This window comes from Tachyglossus aculeatus, chromosome 3 (genome assembly GCF_015852505.1).
Source record: "Tachyglossus aculeatus isolate mTacAcu1 chromosome 3, mTacAcu1.pri, whole genome shotgun sequence".
In the NCBI taxonomy this organism is placed as follows: domain Eukaryota; kingdom Metazoa; phylum Chordata; class Mammalia; order Monotremata; family Tachyglossidae; genus Tachyglossus; species Tachyglossus aculeatus.
In genome coordinates, this window is record NC_052068.1 from 34,055,851 (window position 1) to 34,074,943 (window position 19,093).

At 46.2% G+C, this 19,093-nt stretch overlaps 1 protein-coding gene across 1 annotated transcript in view; it reads left to right on the forward strand.

The window, feature by feature from the left end:
• The window catches only part of ANXA11 (annexin A11), a 59,690-nt gene extending 41,722 nt beyond the window's left edge, over nt 1-17,968 (forward strand). Inside the window, exons 6-15 of the mRNA XM_038743696.1 lie at nt 625-719; nt 1,729-1,842; nt 3,050-3,140; nt 4,599-4,678; nt 4,878-4,934; nt 6,871-6,964; nt 9,331-9,426; nt 12,124-12,182; nt 13,023-13,145; nt 17,218-17,968. Coding sequence (XP_038599624.1) covers nt 625-719; nt 1,729-1,842; nt 3,050-3,140; nt 4,599-4,678; nt 4,878-4,934; nt 6,871-6,964; nt 9,331-9,426; nt 12,124-12,182; nt 13,023-13,145; nt 17,218-17,277 — 869 coding nt within the window. The 3' untranslated portion in view covers nt 17,278-17,968. The remainder of the gene's footprint in view (nt 1-624; nt 720-1,728; nt 1,843-3,049; nt 3,141-4,598; nt 4,679-4,877; nt 4,935-6,870; nt 6,965-9,330; nt 9,427-12,123; nt 12,183-13,022; nt 13,146-17,217) is intronic.
• Nucleotides 17,969-19,093: the final 1,125 nt, after the last annotated feature.

The window sequence follows — 19,093 nt, forward strand, 5'->3', positions numbered from 1 at the left end:
TAACAGTATTTGTTAAGCCCTTAGCATGTGCCAAGCACCATACAAAGTGCTGGGGTAGGTATAAGTTTTTCAGCCCCACATGGGTCTCACGTTCAAAGTGGGAGGGAGAAATTGGAAGTCGAAATTGGAATCATATGTAGCCACACAAAACAGGTCCTAAACCTGGGTTTGACCTCCAAGCTCCTTGAGGGCCAGGAACACATTAATACCCGTCGGTGCTGTTCGGAGTAGGTGCTCAATAAATGCTACGGAGTGTTTCTCTATGAACAGATACAAGAGGTATGCTCCTCTCAGCGTGACTAATCAATCAGCCAAAAATGTGCTCTCTGTGTACAGAACACGGTACTTGGAAGAGCACGAAAGAGTTAGTAGATGTGCCCCCTGCCCTGACGTAGTAGCAGGGAAGATAGGCATTAAAATAATTTTGAGCTAGAGGGAGTGTATATATATATATACATATGTGTGTGCATATATATGAGGGGGAGAGAGAGGGGAGTGAGAGAGAGATTTCCCTTTTTATCTCCCTGAAAGTGTGGCCAGGGATGAAGCAGTCCATTTCGATAACTACATCCCTTAGGTGAGCTCTGCCCCGACCCCCGCAGAACCTTTGACTTCTGTCCCCAGGGACCGACGAGCAGGCCATCATCGACTGTCTTGGAAGCCGCTCCAATAAGCAAAGACAGAAGATCCTCCTGTCATTCAAAACTGCCTACGGGAAGGTAAACTCTGATGGCCTGCTCTCTTGGGTGCCCTAGATTCGGGGGCTTGGAACACTCATTGACCACTGGCCAGTGGCCATCAACAGGTGGTGCCTCGTCTCCAAGGGCTCGGGCATCATTTGGGACTCACCTTACCTCTAAGGGTGAGGAAGCAGAGATTGGTTTCCATTTTAAGAGAGCGATTGAGCCAAAAAAAGAACAGGTGGCTTTCAGGCACACGGGAATTATGGGAAGCAGCGTGGCTCAGTGGAAAGAGCCCGGGCTTGGGAGTCAGAGGTCGTGGGTTTTAATCCCGGCTCCGCCAATTGTCAGCTGTGTGACTTTGGGCGAGTCCCTTCACTTCTCTGGGCCTCAGTTCCCTCATCTGGAAAATGGGGGTGAAGACTGTGAGCCCCATGTGGGATGACTTCATCACCTTGTAACCTCCCCACCGCTTAGAACAGTGCTTTGCACATAGTAAGCGCTTAATAAATCCTATAATTATGATGAGAAGCAGCATGGGTTTGTAGGAAGAGCCCAGATCTGGGAGCCCGAAGACCTGGGTTCTAGTCCCAGCTGCACCGGTTGCCTTGGGCAAGTCACTTAACTTCTCTGTGCCTCCCTTTTTCATCTGTAAAATGGGGTTAATATACTTGTTCTCTATCCCCTTTAGACTCTGAGCCCCATGTGGGACAGGGACTGTGTCCCTTTTGATTGTATTTTATCACTCCAAGTATTTAGCCCTTAACAGATAGCACAGTTATTGTGATGATATTATTTTTTTCAGTATGCCCGGTTCCTTGTATGTGAACCTCGTGCCCTCCGAGCTGAGTGCCCTTCAGAAGACCATCAGTGGTCCCTGAAACGTATTACGGGTCTTCTGTATGTTTGCGAGGGGGAAATGGAGAGGTGGTGGCAAATTGCAACAGGTTGCTATTGTATGAGTGGTGACATTGTTCAAAGTAACCAAAAAAACCAAAAGCCTTGTGAGATTGAGGCTTTTTTTTCCTCTCTTCTCATCTCCATTCAGGATTTGATCAAGGACCTGAAATCGGAGCTCTCAGGAAACTTCGAGAGAGCCATCTTAGCCATGATGAAGACACCGGTCCTCTATGATGTCTATGAAATAAAGGAAGCTATCAAGGTTTGTGTTCAGATGTTTGATCTAGAAGGAAGTGATGATAAGGATTACATGCCTTCCCACAAACGCCCTGGTAACACCGTGCCTCGTTCTCGCCTGTCCCGCCGTCGAACCCCAGCCCACGTCCTCCCCCTGGCCTGGAATGCCCTCCCTCCGCACATCCGCCAAGCTAGCTCTCTTCCTCCCTTCAAAGCCCTACTGAGAGCTCACCTCCTCCAGGAGGCCTTCCCACACTGAGCCTCCTTTTTCCTCCCAATCCGCCCCCCCACCTCCTTCCCCTCCCCACAGCACTTGTGTATATTTGTACAGATTTATTACTCTATTTTACTTGTACATATTTTCTATTCTATTTATTTTGTTAATGATGTGCATTTAGCTTTAATTCTATTTGTTCTGATGACTCTGACACCTGTCTAGATGTTTTGTTTTGGTGTCTGTCTCCCCCTTCTAGACTGTGAGCCCGTTGTCGGGTAGGGACCGTCTCTAGATGTTGACGACTTGTACGTCCCAAGTGCTTAGTACAGTGCTCTGCATGCGGTAAGTGCTCAATAAGTACGATTGGATGAATGGGTGAACATAGGGGTGTCTCAATCAGTGGCATTTATCGAGCTTACATTGTGCAGAGCACTGTACTGAGCACCTGGGAAAGTACAATACAACAGAGTTGGTAGATGAGAGGAGCTTACTCACCAGAGTCACCAATCAGTTAATCAGTTAATTGAGCACTAACTGGGTTCATAGCACTGTCATTCATTCAATCGTATTTATTGAGCACTTACTGTGTGCAGAGCACTGTACTAAGCGCTTGAGAAGTACAAATCGGCATCGTATAGAGACGGTCCATACCCAATAACGGGCTCACTGTCCTAACCACTTGGGAGAGTACAGTACAACAGAGTGTGAGCCCCATGCAGGACAGGGATTGTGTCCAACCCAGTTTGCTTGTATCTACCCCAGCACTGTACTAAGCGCTTGGGAGAGTACAATATAACACATTCCCTGCCCACAACGAGCTTACAGGCTATCTGTAAAGGCCAGCCAAGGCGGGTCTAGGGCCAAAGGCAGGAACAAGAGGGATACCTCCATCCCTTCTTTCTTTCAAGTCTGCCCTGGAAGGATTCCGGAGAGCTCTGTCCCCCCAGATGGTCTTTCCTGGGTTCTTGGAAGTCCAGATGTTTGTACATTAGTATGTGGGGTTTTTCCTCTACAGGGTGCTGGCACCGATGAAGCATGCCTGATCGAAATCCTAGCCTCCCGCAGTAACGAGCACATTCAGGAAATCAGCAGGACCTACAAAGCAGGTTCGTCTGGCTGGAGGCCGCCGCCTTGGTCGCTTCAAAGCCCCTCAGTCAAAGCAGCTGAAGCTATGTGGTTTCTGAGCCTGAGCCCCGGCCCTTAGTTCTCCTTCAGGGTGTCTGTCCCCTAAATCCTGGGGCACCCACTCCATTCATTGTTGTAGTTATTGAGTGGTTACTGTGTGCGGAGCACTGTACTAAGCACTTGGGAGAGTACCTCCATTACCCCGCATTACATTTCATATTTTGATCTGGGACCCTCCCTTGCAGTGGTGTGTAAACATTGGAAGAAGTTCCTGAATGTTTTCATAGAAGGCTTCTCCTCCATCTGGACTAGTAATAATAATAATATTCAAGGCCCTGCTGAGAGCTCACCTCCTCCAGGAGGCCCTCCCAGACTGAGCCCCTTCCTTCCTCTCCCCCTCGTCCCCCTCTCCATCCCCCCCACCTTACCTCCTTCCCTTCCCCACAGCACCTGTATATGTGTATATATGTTTGTACATATTTATTACTCTATTTATTTTATTTGTACATATCTATTCTATTTATTTTATTTTGTTAGTATGTTTGGTTTTGTTCTCTGTCTCCCCCTTTTAGACTATGGGCCCACTGTTGGGTAGGGACTGTCTCTATATGTTGCCAATTTGTACTTCCCAAGCGCTTAGTACAGTGCTCTGCACATAGTAAGTGCTCAATAAATATGATTGATGATGATGATGATGATAATAATGATGATGGTATGTGTTAGGCGCCTACTATGTGCAAAGCACTGTTCTAAGCGCTGGGGGGGATACAAGGTGATCAGGTTGTCCCATGTGGGGCTCACAGTATTAATCCCCATTTTACAGATGAGGGAACTGAGGCACAGAGAAGTTAAGTGACTTGCCCAAAGTCACACAGCTGATAAATGGCAGAGCCGGAATTAGAACCCAGGACCTCCGACTCCCAAGCCCGGGCTCTTTCCACTGAGCCACGCTGCTTCTCTAGACTGTGAGCCCGTTGTTGAGTAGGGACCGTCTCTGTATGTTGCCGACTTGGACTTCCCAAGCGCTTAGCATGGTGCTGTGCACACAGTAAGCGCTCAATAAATACGATTGAATGAATCTGGAATGGTTGAGATCCGACCCAGTCTACATAGAGGCAGGGAGGAGGATGAGGTGATCTCTGAAGGTCTCTTCTGGCCTGGGAATTTTAAAAACACAGAAAAGTTCGCCCCTCTGCCTTGAAAGGTTTTTTTGGTTTTTTGGTGGGGGGAAAGGCAGGGGGTTGTTGTTTTTAATCCATCTACCTCCCATTCCCCTCCAGCCCATTTCCTCCCATCCTCCTCCAGTGCCACACAAAGCTTGAATTCTAGATCAGGACTCTAATGGTTTCTGGTTTCTCTTTCCCAATATCTGTCTAACTGCTCTCTTCTCCCAGCGGTCTGGGGGTGGGCAGATGCTTCTAAATGTGTCTCCCTTTCAGAATTCAAGAAAACTCTCGAGGAAGCCATTCGGAGTGACACGTCGGGACATTTCCAGAGGCTTTTAGTATCTCTTGCCCAGGTATTCTGTCAACTCGGTGTTTGGGGTTTTAAAGCAAAGAACGTTTGTCATCTGAGCTGTGAAATGATCGTGAACGGTTTTATTCAGAGCAATAAAGATAATTTTTGGCCAGCCAGCTACAGGGGCCAAAGTCAATAATTGCCCACGTGAAGTGGTGGGTTGCCGAACTGTGCTTAAGTCTAATTTGTCCCTTTTCCAGGGCAACCGAGATCAAAGCACGAATGTCGACCTCTCCCTCGCCCAAAGAGATGCCCAGGTTAGTGAGACATCCGTGTCCTCCATCAGTCCACTAGGGAGTTTTCTGAGCCAGTTGGAATTAACACTGCATTTCTGTCCGGTGCACAGGGCGTCTATGCCCTTTGTTAATAAATGGGAATTTCAAGGTGAATCGATGTCAATGTTATTGCCTTTGTAGAATGCACTAAGGAGCCTTAGCCATAGGAGGATGGAAAGAAGAGGCAGGTATGGTTGGGGGTGGGGGAGTGTTTTGGTGTTGATTAACATTTGTTTGGAGTTACAAACCTGAGCTGTGAAAGTTGGTAGTATAGAAATGAAGAATTGTATTTGTTTCTTGGAAAAGCTTCCCTTCCCCCTTAGGTGATCTTAGCAAGGACTTGATGATCTCAGGGGAGGTGTCTGTCTCTTTTTTTGTGTGTCCTCTTTCTCCCTCTCCCCCTTTTGTGTACAATCTTAATATCCCTGTTGGAGAGCCTGGGACTTCCTTTTGAGGAAGGTCCAGAGAAACACACCTTCAATCCAGTTTCAGCGGCTGGAGATATGTCATCTAAATTCTCTCCAGGACATTCTCCGTCGACAAACTAGTCAGCCATTTCGGGAGCAGACCTACTGAGCATCAGCGCTTCCATGGATGCTTCCTTTGAGGCCCTACCTTTTTCTCATCGGATATTTCAGGAGTAGCTTTCAATTCACAGAGGTGCTTCTGGAAGCAGCGTGGCCTCATGGAAAGAGCAAGTGTCCAGGAGTCATAGGACCTGGGTTCTAATCTCAGCTCCGCTTCTTATCCGCTGTGTTACCTTGGGCAAGCCACTTCCTTTCCCTGTCCCATAGTTCCCTCATCTGTAAAATAGGGATTCAGTATCTCTTTGTTTTCATTTGTTTTACGATATCTAAGTGCTTCCTACGCATCAAACACTGTTTAAGTGCTGGGGTAGGTACAAGTCAATTAGGTTGGACACTGTCCCTGTCCCTCATGGGGTTTGTAGTCTTAAGTAGGAGGGAGAACAGATATTGAATCCCCATTTTAGAGTGGAGGAAACTGAGGCACAGAGAAGTTTGTGACTTGCCCAAGGTCACACAGCAAGCAGTTGGCAGAGCCGGGATTAGAACCCTGCTCTAGTGGATAGAGCACAGTCAGAAGGACCTGGGTTCTAATTCCATCTCCGCCACTTGTCTGCTGTGTGTGATCTTGGAGAAGTTACGTCACTTCTCTGTGCCTCAGTTACCTCATATATAATAATAATAATAATAATGGCATTTATTAAGTGCTTACTATCATCCTCATCAATCGTATTTATTGAGCGCTTACTATGTGCAGAGCACTGTACTAAGTGCTAATAATAATAATAATGATGGCATTTATTAAGCTCTTACTATGTGCAAAGCACTGTTCGAAGCGCTGGGGAGGTTACAAGGTGATCAGGTTGTCCCACGGGGGGGGCTCACAGTCTTCATCCCCATTTTACAGATGAGGGAACTGAGGCCCAGAGAAGTGAAGTGACTTGCCCAAAGTCACGCATTTGACAAGTGGCAGAGCCGGGATTTGAACCCATGACCTCTGACTCCAAAGCCCCTGCTCTTTCCACTGAGACACACTGCTTCATATATTATATATCCCCATATATATGTATAGGGATAAAGACTGTGAGCCCCATGTGGGACAAGGACTCTGTCCAACCTGATTAGCTTGTATCTCCCTAGTGCTTAATACAGTATCTGACACATAGTAAACACTTAACAAATACATAAAGAGCAGAGAAGCAGCTGCTTTGATTATTGAGTGGATCTGTTTCAACATTTTTTTCTCCTGATTGTCCCACGCGTGTCCAGGCTGAGGTCTCCTTAGTGGCGTGGCTTTAGAAACTAACGAACAAGATAAGCTTCAATGCCAAGAAAATAGGATCCTCGGAAATGGTCTGTGCTCCTGAGCTGTATGAATTCTCCCTTCCTGCTAGGAGCTGTACGCCGCCGGAGAGAACCGTCTTGGCACCGATGAATCCAAGTTCAATGCAATTCTGTGCAGCAGGAGCAGAGCGCACCTGACTGCAGGTGAGAAGCAGCATGGCTCAGTGGAAAGAGCCCGGGCTTTGGAGTCAGAGGTTATGGGTTCTAATCCCGGCTCCGCCAATTGTCAGCTGTGTGACTTTGGGCAAGCCACTTCACTTCTCTGGGCCTCAGTTCCCTCATCTGTAAAATGGGGATTAAGACTGGGAGCCTCCCGTGGGACAACCTGATCACCTTGTAACCTCCCCGGCGCTTAGAACAGTGCCTTGCACATAGTACACGCTTAATAAATGCCATTATTATTATTATTATTAAGTCTTCCAGACTGACCCCTTCAGAATTGAGAAGCAGCCTGGCCGAGTGGATAGAGCACAGACCTGAGAGTCGGGAGGACCTGGGTTCTAATTCCGGCTCCGCCACTTGTCTGCTGTGTGACCTTGGGCAATTCACTTTACTTCTCCGGGCCTCCGTTCCCTTATCTGTAAAATGAGGATTAAGACTGTGGGCCCCATATGGGACAGGGACTGTATCCAACCTGATTAGCTTGTATCTACCCCAAGCCTTGGTACAGTGCCTGGAAATCAATCAATCAATCAATCGTATTTGAGTGCTTAATAATAATAATGATAATAATAATAATAATAATAATAATAATAATAATGGCATTTGTTAAGCGCTTACTATGTGCAGAGCACTGTTCTAAGCGCTTATATGTGCAGAGCACTGTACTGAGCACCGGGGAGAGCACAATACAACAGAATCAGCAGATACGTTCCCTGCCCACAACGAGCTTACAGTCTAGATGGGGAGGCAGACGTAAATATGATTTAAAGATATGTACATAAGTGCTGTGGGGTTGGGGATGTGGGGGGACTATTAAATGGCACATAAATGCTCAACAGATACTGTAAAAAAAAATTATCACTTCACCAGTGGTATTTATTGAACGCTTACAGTGTGCAGAGCACATTTAAACGCTTGGGAGAGTCCAGTACGATAGAGTTTGGTAGAACTGATCCCCTCCCGCACGGAGCTTGCAGTCTAGTGAATGGACTCTTTTTGTTTGAACTCTGCTGATTCAGAGCCACGAAACCCAGGGGGGTGAGGAGGAAGAGGGGAGTGTACATTCAGTCCTACTTGGGTTTTCTGTCCTTGCTGGGCTAGAACATTGTTAGGGAACCAGGGAGTGTCAGAACAGCAACGCGAGCCTGTTGGGATATAGCAAATTGCCACCGTTGGGACCAAACGGTTTGTATGCAGGTCCCGGCATCAGCGAGGGGGAACGGTGCAGTGGGATGTTTTCTTAATATAGGGTTGTGCAAGAATGTCTTATAGGAGAGCTGTCTGTGTGTGAGCTTGCATGTGATCACACGTGTGCCCTTAAGGAATGGGAATAAAATGGAAACATGCCTTAAAAAAAAAGTGACAATATTAGTAACACGTCACCTTTCTCTGGGGCAAGTCAGTCAGTTAATCACATGTATTGGTCTCTTACTTCGTGCAGAGCACTGTATTAAGCGCTTGGGAGAGTACAGTATAACCGACACATTCCCTGCCCACACCAAGCTTACAGTCTAGAGGACAAGACAGGCAACGACACCTGACGTGATGAAAACGGAACCCCTTCCATACTCAGGGGAGTGTCAAGTGTGTTTCGTCCCCTGGGATGACATCTAGACCCCCCCAAAAAAAAACAGAGAAGAGGGATTGGGGGGTGAGGGGGTCCAGAGCCTCTTCTTGTCGGCTTGTATTACTCTATTTATTTATTTATTTATTTATTTATTTTACTTGTACATTTCTATCCTATTTATTTTATTTTGTTGGTATGTTTGGTTCTGTTCTCTGTCTCCCTCTTTTAGACTGTGAGCCCACTGTTGGGTAGGGACTGTCTCTATGTGTTGCCAATTTGTACTTCCCAAGCACTTAGTACAGTGCTCTGCACATAGTAAGCGCTCAATAAATACGATTGATTGATTGATTGATTGATTGTAGCAGACCCCAGAGAGAGTTGTGGGTGGACCAGTTCCCCAACGCGGGCCTAGCTATTTCCCTGTCAGTGTGGAGTGTCTCCTGGAGAGCATTACAGTGCTACTGACTCCAGCCGTAAGCGCTTGGGCCCTCCCTCTCCATTCCAGGCTCCTTGAGGTAAGGGAGTCCTCCTGAGCGGTCATTAGGTCAGCAGGTAAGAAAGAATATTAGGTCAGCGTGTTCGTTATAGCAGGGTCAAGTCCCATGATTTATTTACTTCAGTTAATGTCTGTCTCCCCCTTTAGATTGTAAGCTCGCTGTGGGCAGGGAATGTGTCTGTTAATTGTTAGATTGTACTTTCCCAAGCATTGAGTACACAGCAAGCGCTCTGCAAATACGAATGAATAAATGAATGAATAATGAAGAGTCCTCTCTCCTCCTAGTTTTCAACGAGTATCAGCGCATGAGTAACCGGGATATCGAGAAGAGTATCTGCCGGGAGATGTCCGGAGACCTGGAGCAAGGCATGCTGGCCGTGGGTGTGTATCTCTTTTAACGCTCTCTTCCACCCGAGGGCCCAGAAAAGCAACCCAGGGCTCTCACTCCTTTGGGTCACTGGCTTCTGGTTTGGCCACGCCAGTAGCAGCCCCTGGGTTCTGTGTGTCCGGTTCATAAACAAGGAGCTCTGAGGTTAGGGAAGGGAGTGCTTGGCTCATAGGCCAAATCTGAATTTGGAAAGGAGCCGGTTCATCCTGGTTTGTGTCCGGTACTTTGGGGAGTACTGGCTTAAACTGAGTTAAACTGCTACTCTGGTTTTTGTTTTTTATTAGGAAACTCCTCCTGCTTGCAAATTATAAAACCTACACGTTTGTTTTTTTGGGTTTTTTTCTTTCCCTCCCACTACATTTTCCTTCATCTGGAAAATCCAAGACCCCACTCACTCTCTACTGTTCTCTGCCTTGGCCAAAATGCAGTCTTATGTAAGCGATACCGGCAATGGTGCTACCTTTGTTTATTTAGTCCACTTGCCCTCTCAAACCACTTTCTGGAGCCCAGAAGTTCTGAAGAAGATAGTGATTGTGTATTAATAGGGAGTTCTCATATCATTGTATGGGTCATGTGTATGGGCACCGCTATCTCTGAGGAAATTGAGTCATATCCTGGAAATTCTGTAAAAATTCACCACCACCCCCCATCAAACTCTCATTCAGTGTTGGATTTCAGCCTCTCAAATTTGTAAATGCCCCGGAACAATTTGGTTTGCAAACAAGGCGATGACCCTTGGTCCGCGTTCAGTCTGGGGTGACCGCTCCCTGAAATAGTAAACTCAGTTTTGCTCAAATGGGTGTTCTCACGCTGCGTTTTGGCTGATGGTGATGGAGAGATTAGGGAACATTCTTCCAATAACACAGTCTGCCGGGACATTATCGGATCAAGGGTGAGTAGTACCTGGAATAATCCAACCCCTGGGTGATAGGAAAACTTGGAGATCCTGAAAACACTCATTTTTATGACACACTGTAAGGCTCATTCTGTCCTGTTTTCCCCCCATTCCTCCCTTGTCAGCACTTTCACCCAGAGTCTAATTGGCAAAATGTTTTTTGTTCTTTTGTTTGCCTTCTTCGAAGCTTTCTGGATGGCATATATGGTAATTCCCACATATTTTATCGGAATTTTCTGGTGGTGTACTTATTGAATTGCAAGCATTACTGTGGAAACATTCATTTCATATATTTTTGTGTGCATTTCTGTCTGGTGTTTCCAGTTTTGCCCCTCTCATGAGTGACTGAGTGGGTTTTCCTGTACTTTACATCACAACTCGTGTGTGTTTGGTTTTTTTTTTAATCTCTATATGTAATACATTTGTGTGTTCCTGAGCACTTGTGCCCTTCAAGATTCTCTCGCCTTACCCTGATCAGAGTTCCATTTGCCTCTTACTATTTTAATTAGAAAACACCTTTCCAAGTAAGAGTATGGCTTGATTAGGATTGACTTTTATAACCTGCATGCCATTTAGGGGAAATACGGAGCCAGATTCAGGGCTCTGTTTGTCACTTTTCCTCTTTTTGCTGAGATGGTGCTTTGCCACTCTGGCCACTCCAACAGCCCAGTGAGTTTCTTTGATCTTTTTATCCCTCTGATAAAATGGATAATATTATGGTAGGGTACAAACCGAAATGAAGGTAAGGGCGTTGATGGAGTTTTAAAAAGCAAACCCACGTTCTTGATCCGGGGAGAGATCTACCATAACGACCAGATAATAATGCTGGTATTTAAGCGCTTACTAGGTGCCAAGCATGGTTCTAAGCACTGGGGAAGATACAAGGTAATCAGGTTGTCCCATGTGGGGCTCACAGTCTTAGTCCCCATTTTACAGATGAGGTATCTGAGGCACAGAGAAGTTAAGTGACTTGCTCAAAGTCATACAGCTGACAAGTGGCAGAGCCGGGATTAGAACCCACAACCTCTGACTCCCAAGCCCATTCCCTTTCCACTAAGCCATGGTGCTTCTCCAACTTTACCGTTCTCTTCCCTCATCCTAACTCCTCTGCCTGTTTCTTGTCGCTCCTGATTGGGTAAAAGTTACGGAAAAAAACATACTATCAGCAGGGGTCTTCCATTTGACAAGCAAGATGTAATTGACTCTCAGGAAGTTGGAGATTGCTGGGAGAGTGGACTTAAGGAGGAAATACTGCCCTAAAATATGTCAGTCCTTTAACTGGAATTTCCCAAACCAGTCCTGGCGAGTTTCTGCCCTTCTGTGTCCTGACTGAGTCAGAAAACAAGCTCACTAGTTTTCTTTTAGCCTATTTGTTCCTATTCGGTGCTTACAGTAAACGAGCCCTGAGGTAGGATCTGAGCAAGGGAAGCGCATTAACCGTTCATTCAGCCCCTTTCCTTTCCTCTATTCCTCCACCACTGGGACAGGTTCAACTTAGTGTCACTATTTTCATTTCTGGATTACTTCCAGTGATTCAGACTGGCTTTAGGGGCCTCTAAAATGAGTGCTTGGCCCAGGGTAGCCTGGGGCTCTGGGGATATTTGAAGTCTCAGTGGGGAAATGTGAAGTCTCAGTGGGGAAATGTGAAGTCTCAGTGGCCACACTTGGAGTTGGGGGGGCCTGTTCGTGTCTAACCGCAGTGCTCGCCGGGAGGAGGACGAGCACTGAGCAGGGCATGGATTTAGTCTGAATCCAGTAGAGAAGTCTAACCGATCCCGGGGTTTCTCTTTTTTAGTGAAATGCCTCAAGAACACTCCAGCTTTCTTTGCTGAAAGACTCAATAAAGCTATGAGGGTAAGTCCTGGGACCCAAGGGCTGCCTGTGCAGTGAGAAAAACTCTCCCGAATGGGCTTGAGGAGGACAGCATTGAGAGAACGCCTTCCGAGTGTCTCCTCAGCCTCTCCTGGGACGATTCTTCTTTCAGCCCTGGTCTGTCTGGTTCAGCACTCTCCCACCAGCTAGCAAGTTCCTTGAGGGCAGAGTTTCTATTTACCAACTCCATTGTACTGTACTCCCTCAGGAAAACCAATTCCGTATTTTTACCAAGAAAACTCTATGGATACGCTTCCAGAACGATTGCAGATGGACAACCCACGACCTCTAACTCCCAAGCTCATGCCCTTTCCACTAAGCCACGTTGCTTCTTCAACTTTACTGATCTCTTCCCCCATCCTAACTCCTCTGCCTGTTTCTTGTCAGTCCCGATTGGGTGAAAGTTACGGGAAAAAAACGTATTGCAGATCGAGTGTGGTGTTCTGGGAGAGATGTGTCCGTGGTATCGTTATGGGTCGGAAACGACTCGACATCCTAAGACAAGACAAGTGCTTAGTACCGTGCTGTACGCCCAGGAAGCACTCAATAAATTCCATTAATTGATTGATTACTGCGAGGAAGTCTGGCACCCATTAGACAAAGGGAGGAAATGAGTAAATTTGTCCTTAAAGGAGGAAGCAGCCTCGAGTTTTCCTCAGCAAGCCAGTCGGGGTCCCCAATACTTTAAATATCTTCTCCTCCCTCCTCCCTCCTTCTCCTCCTCCTTTCTTCTCCCTCCTCCTCCCTCCTCCTCCACACTTTGAGAAGGAGGAAGATGAGAGTTACCTCTCTCCTCTCACGCTCTCCGGGGACTTTCTTTAGGGAGCCGGGACGAAAGATCGCACCCTCATCCGGATCCTGGTGTCTCGCAGTGAGATTGACCTGCTGGATATTCGAGCTGAGTACAAGAAGATGTACGGCAAGTCCCTGTATACAGATATCACGGTAAGACAGTGTCAGAGGCACTTCTGCTGGATGTGAAAACACAGGAACCTGAGTGTGGTTTGCTCCTTAAAATAATAAGAATAATAATAATTGTGGTATTTATTAAGCGCTTACTATATGCTAGGCACTTTACAAAGCGCTGGGGTGGATGTAATCAAATGGGGTTGGACACAGTCCCTGTCCCACGTGAGGCTCACAGTCTCAATCCCCATTTTACAGATGAGGGAACTGAGACCCAGAGAAGTTAAGCGACTTGTCCAAGGTCACACAGCAGACAAGGGGTAGAGCTGGTGTGCATTCTCCCCCGTCTTCAGAGCACTCCTTGAAATCCCACCTCCTCCAGGAGGTCTTCCCTGAGTATCTTTCTTGTCCCCAGGTAACATCTTCCCAAGTACCTCCTTGGCACTCAAGCATTCAGAGCTGCTGCCCCATAGCTTAGCGCATCTGGGCATATCAATGTATATTTTTTCCTCAGTTTCCTCATACATTCTTTTAGACTGTGAGCCCATTGTTGGGTAGGGACTGTCTCTATATGTTGCCAATTTGTACTTCCCAAGCATTTAGTACAGTGTTCTGCACACAGTAAGTGCTCAATAAATACGATTGATGATGATGATGATACATTCAATGAGGAGTCAAGAAGCAGCATGGCGTAGTGGATAGAGCACTTAAAATGGAGATTAAGATTGTGAACTCCATGTGGGACTTGAACTGTGTCCAATCCGATTCACTTGTATCTACCTCAGCGCTTAGTACAGTGCCTGGCACATAGTGAGTGCCTAACAAAGACCATAAAAAAATCCACAATTATTGTTATTATTATCCAAGTATTTACTTTCCGATTCACCTTTCCATTCTCTTATTCATCCTACCTGTAAGCTTAGGAAATTAAACTGAAAACTCCTTGTGATTCTGTCCTGCACTACCCCAACTGCTTAGAACAGTGCTTTGCACCCAGGTGCTCAGTAAATACTAGTAGTAGCAATGTATTTATTAAGCACTTACTATTTGCAAAGTACTGTCCTAAGTCCTGAGAAAAATATACACAGGTGAGCATCAGACATGGTCCCTGTCCCTCAGGGAGCTCATAATTTTAAAATTGTGACCTTCTTCGTGACTCCAGGTTAAAATGATGCGAGCCTTTGTGGCTCTCTTTTTTTTTTTTAAGAGTTAAGGGAAGGAGAGGATGTCCCCATGATTTTCAAAAAAGCTATTGAATTGCCACATTGCCTGGTGGTTCATGCATTCATTCGATCATACTTATTGAGCATTTACTGTGTGCAGAGCACTGTACTAAGCGCTTGGGAAGTACAAGTTGGCAACATACAGAGACGGTCCCTACCCAACAGCGGGCTCACAGTCTAGAAGGGGGAGACAGAGAACAAAATGAAACATGTGGACAGGTGTTAAGTTGTCAGAACAAATAGAATTAAAGCTAAATGCACATCATTTAACTTCTCTATATTTCACATTACCTCCTGTATAAAATGGGGATTGAGACTGTGAGCCCCATGTGGGCAAGTCACTTAGCGTCTCTGTATTTCAAAGTACCATGTGTAAAAAGAGGATTAAGACCGTGAGTCCCATTCATTCATTAATTCATGCATGCATTCAATCGTATTTATTGAGCGCTTACTGTGTGCAGAGCACTTACTAAGCACTTGGGAAGGACAAGTTGGCAACATATAGAGACAGTCCTTACCCAACAGCGGGCTCACAGTCTAGAACAAATAAAATTAAAGCTAAATGCACATCATTTAACTTCTCTATATTTCAAATTATGAAGACTGTGAGCCCCATGTGGGTGAGTCACTTAGTGTGTCTATATTTCAAATTACCTTGTGTAAAAAGAGGATTAAGACTGTGAGTCCCATTCATTCATTCATTCATTCAATCATATTTATTGAGCACTTACTGTGTGCAGAGCACTGTACTAAGCGCTTGGGAAGTATAAGTTGGCAACATATAGAGATGGTCCCTACTCAACAATGGGCTCACAGTCCCATGTAAACCTACCCCAGCATTTAGTACCATGCCTGGCACATAGTATGCACTTAATAAGTACCATACAGAAAAAAGCTTGGGGCCTCTTTTCCTGCTGACTTTGTTGGGGCCACAGTTAATCCTTTTGTGGGCATGGCATAGTGACTAGAGCCCGGGCTTGGAAGTCAGAAGGTCATGAGTTCTAATTCTGCTCCGCCACTAATAATAATAATAATAATAATAATAATAATAATAATAATGGTATTTGCTAAGCGCTTACTATGTGCAAAGCACCGTTCTAAGCTCTGGGGAGGATACAAGGTTGTCCCACGATGGGTTCACAGTTTTAATCCCCATTTTACAGATGAGGTAAATGAGTCACAGAGAAGTGAAGTGACTTGCCCAAAGTCACACAGCTGACAGTTGGCGGAGCCGGGATTTGAACCCATGACTTCTGACTCCAAAGCCCGGGCTCTTTCCACTGAGCCACGCTGCTTGTCTGCTGTTTGACCTTCGGCAAATTGCTCCACTTCTCTGGGCCTCAGTTTCCTTATTGGTAAAATGGGAATCGCGACTGTGAGCCCCACGCGGGACAGGGACTGTGTCCAACCCGATTTACTTGTATCCACCCCAGCAGTTAGTACAGTGCCTGGCACATAGTAAGCATGTAACAAATGCTGTAATAATAATAATAATAGTAATAATTATTATTATTATTATTATAAATGGGAAAGTGCCTGATGGGGAGGTCCATGGAGCTCGTCCAGTGGTTAGCGCTCTGACTTGAACCAGCCTGCTCATGCGCGTCTTTCCGGAGCCTCTTGGAGTGTGATACTGTGAGCCCGTTGTTGAGTAGGGGACCATCTCTATATGTTGCCAACTTGTACTTCCCAAGCGCTTAGTACAGTGCTCTGCACGCAATAAGCGCTCAATAAATACGATTGAATGAATGAATGTGATACAGCCAGGCACTTGGGCCCTCGGGGAGATGAGCCAAACGGCATAACTGGGGCTCAAGTTGATTCTCGGCCTGGAGGGAGCCGTGGAACGGGCCTTTTCAATGGAGAGGAAAACGGGAGGTAGAGATTCATTCATTCATTCATTCAATCGTATTTATTGAGCACTTACTGTGTGCAGAGCACTGTACTAAGCACTTGGGAAGTACAAGTTGGCAACATATAGAGACGGTCCCTACCCAACAGTGGGCTCACGGTCTAGAAGGGGGAGACAGACAACAAAACTCAACATATTAACAAAATAAAATAAATCGAATAAATATGTACAAATAAACTAAATAAATAGAGTAATAAATACGTACAAACATATATACATATATACAGGTGCTGTGGGGAGGGGAAGGAGGAAAGCCGGGAGGGATGGAGAGGGGGAGGAGGGGGAGAGGAAAGAGGGGGCTCAGTCTGGGAAGGCCTCCTGCAGGAGGTGAGCTCTCAGTAGGGCTTTGAAGGGAGGAAGAGAGCTAGCTTGGCGGATGTGCGGAGGAGGGCATTCCAGGCCAGGGGAGGACGTGGGCTGGGGGTAGACGGCGGGACAGGTGACAACGATTATTAAAATTATTATTTTAATAATTATTTTAGTAGTAATGATGGCATGTTTTAGGCGCTTACTATGTGCAAAGCACTATTCTAAGTGCTGGGGAGGTTACAAGGTGATCGGGTTGTCCCACGGGGGGCTAACAGTCTTAATTCCCATTTTACAGGTAAGGGAACCGAGGCCCAGAGAGGTGCAGTGACTTGCCCAAAGTCACACTGCTGACAATTGGCTGAGCCGGCATTTGAACCCATGACCTCTGACTCTGAAGCCCGTGGCCTTTTCACTGAGCCCCGCTGCTTCTCTCTCCACCCCTCCTCCTCCGATGGGGTTTTGGGAATCGAACAGTCCGGCTTGCCAGGGTGATGCCGGTTTGGGAATGCCCAGATAGAGCCCGGGCCCCGGAGTCAGAAGGACGTGGGTTCCAATCCCGGCACTGCCACTTGTCTGTGGCCAGCTGACCTTGGGTGAGTCACTTCACTTCTGTGGAAAACGAGCCTGGTTTCCCTTTCCTGATTTGTTTCTCTGTTTCCATGACCAGGGAGATACGTCTGGGGACTACAGGAAGATCTTGCTGAAGCTCTGTGGGGGTAACGACTGAACATAGAAGCCCTCCAAGAAGAATATTACAGCAAAAGAGTAAACGATTTTTTTAAAAAAAAAGAAAGCAACTTTTTTCAGCTCAGTAAAACTTATTAGAGGAACTGTCTGTGTCCTCTCCCTTCACCAATAGTAGATCAGTGCAGAAGGATGTGGCTATAAATTTTAGATTGCTCTCTCAGGATATATATATATATATGTTTTTTTCAATCACTCTCTACTTTGGAGCCACAGATTCATCACATTGCTTATTACAACCTGCTCCTAAAGAAGTTATTTCCCTCCCGGTATTGCACAGTCACGTTTTCCTGCTAGACCCCTAAATCACGTTGTCCTTAGTTTGTGCCTTATATTTTTTGAAGCCACGCCTTTTTATTTTATTTTTTATTAACAGCATCACGGCCGAATCTCCAGCTAATGGGGACATGTGTGTATACCAAATGAGGAATACCGGCCTCATTACGGAAGGAATGAGTCTGAGGCTCATTGGTGTGTCTGATGAAAATGTGTCTAATTGTTGCCAAAAATGATTGTACTAAGAGGAGTTGGCTGCTTAATCATCTTTGCAAGAACGTAAGGAGGGTTCCCCACGAAACACAGGGCTGTTGTTTGAGAATGTGCCTCTAGCCTCATTATCTGTATCTTAAAGCCAATTGTAAAATTAAAAACCTTCCGCCTTTATGTTGTGGAAATGAATTTTTCCTTTCTTTTCATCCGGCGCCACCATATCCCCGTGGCTGGTGAGTCAGGGCTACTGGCTGCGGGTGTCACGGGGGTAGAGGACCCACGTAGAGAAAGTGCCGAAACAGAGCCGCGTTTGCCACCTGCCCATCAATCGACTTTAACTGTGGCTAACTCGGGAGGGAGTCGGGCCCTCAGATTTTTCTATCATTTTGAAGTTCATCTTTGGAGATTTTTTTTCCTGAGGATGGGGTCTGTACGCTGGAGTCGTCTCTGTGGGGATGGGAGTCAGTAGGGGAAATCCCTGAGAGCTAAATACATTTAGAAAATCAATCCATCGCTGGTACTTAATAATAATGATGGTATTTGTTAAGATTTGTTAATCTGTCTCTATATGTTGCCAATTTGTACTTCCCAAGCGCTTAGTCCAGTGCTCTGCACATAGTAAGCGCTCAATAAATACGATTGATTGATTGATTAAGCGCTTACTATGTGCAAAGCACTGACTCTGTGCAGAGCCCTGTACTGAGACCTTTGGGAAGTTCCAGAGAAATAGTGTGGCTCAGTGGAAAGAGCCCGGGCTTTGGAGTCAGAGGTCATGGGTTCCAATCCCCGCTCCACCAATTGTCAGCTATGTGACTTTGGGCAAGTCACTTCACTCCTCTGGGCCTCAGTTCCCCTCATCTGTAAAATGGGGATGAGGACCGTGAGCCCCCCGTGGGACAACCTGATCACCCTGTAACCTCCCCAGCGCTTAGAACAGTGCTTTGCACATAGTAAGCGCTTAATAAATGCCATTATTATTATTATTATTACCATAAAATAGTTGGCAAATGCAATCCATTTCTAAAGAGAGTTTATAAAGAGGGAGACGGACGTTACTTTAAGCTTGCTGTGGGCAAGAAATGTGTCTGCCAGCTCTATTGTATTGGAAGAGAAGCAGTGTTGTCTAGTGGATAGAGCACGGGACTGGGAGACAGAAGGACCTGGGTTCTAATCCTGCTCTGCCACTTGTCTGCTGTGCGACCTCGGGCAAGTCACTTCTCTGTGCCTCAATTCCCTCCTCTGTAAAATGGGGATTAAGACTGTGAGCCTTAAGTGGGACAGGGACTATGTCAAACCTGATTATCTTGTAC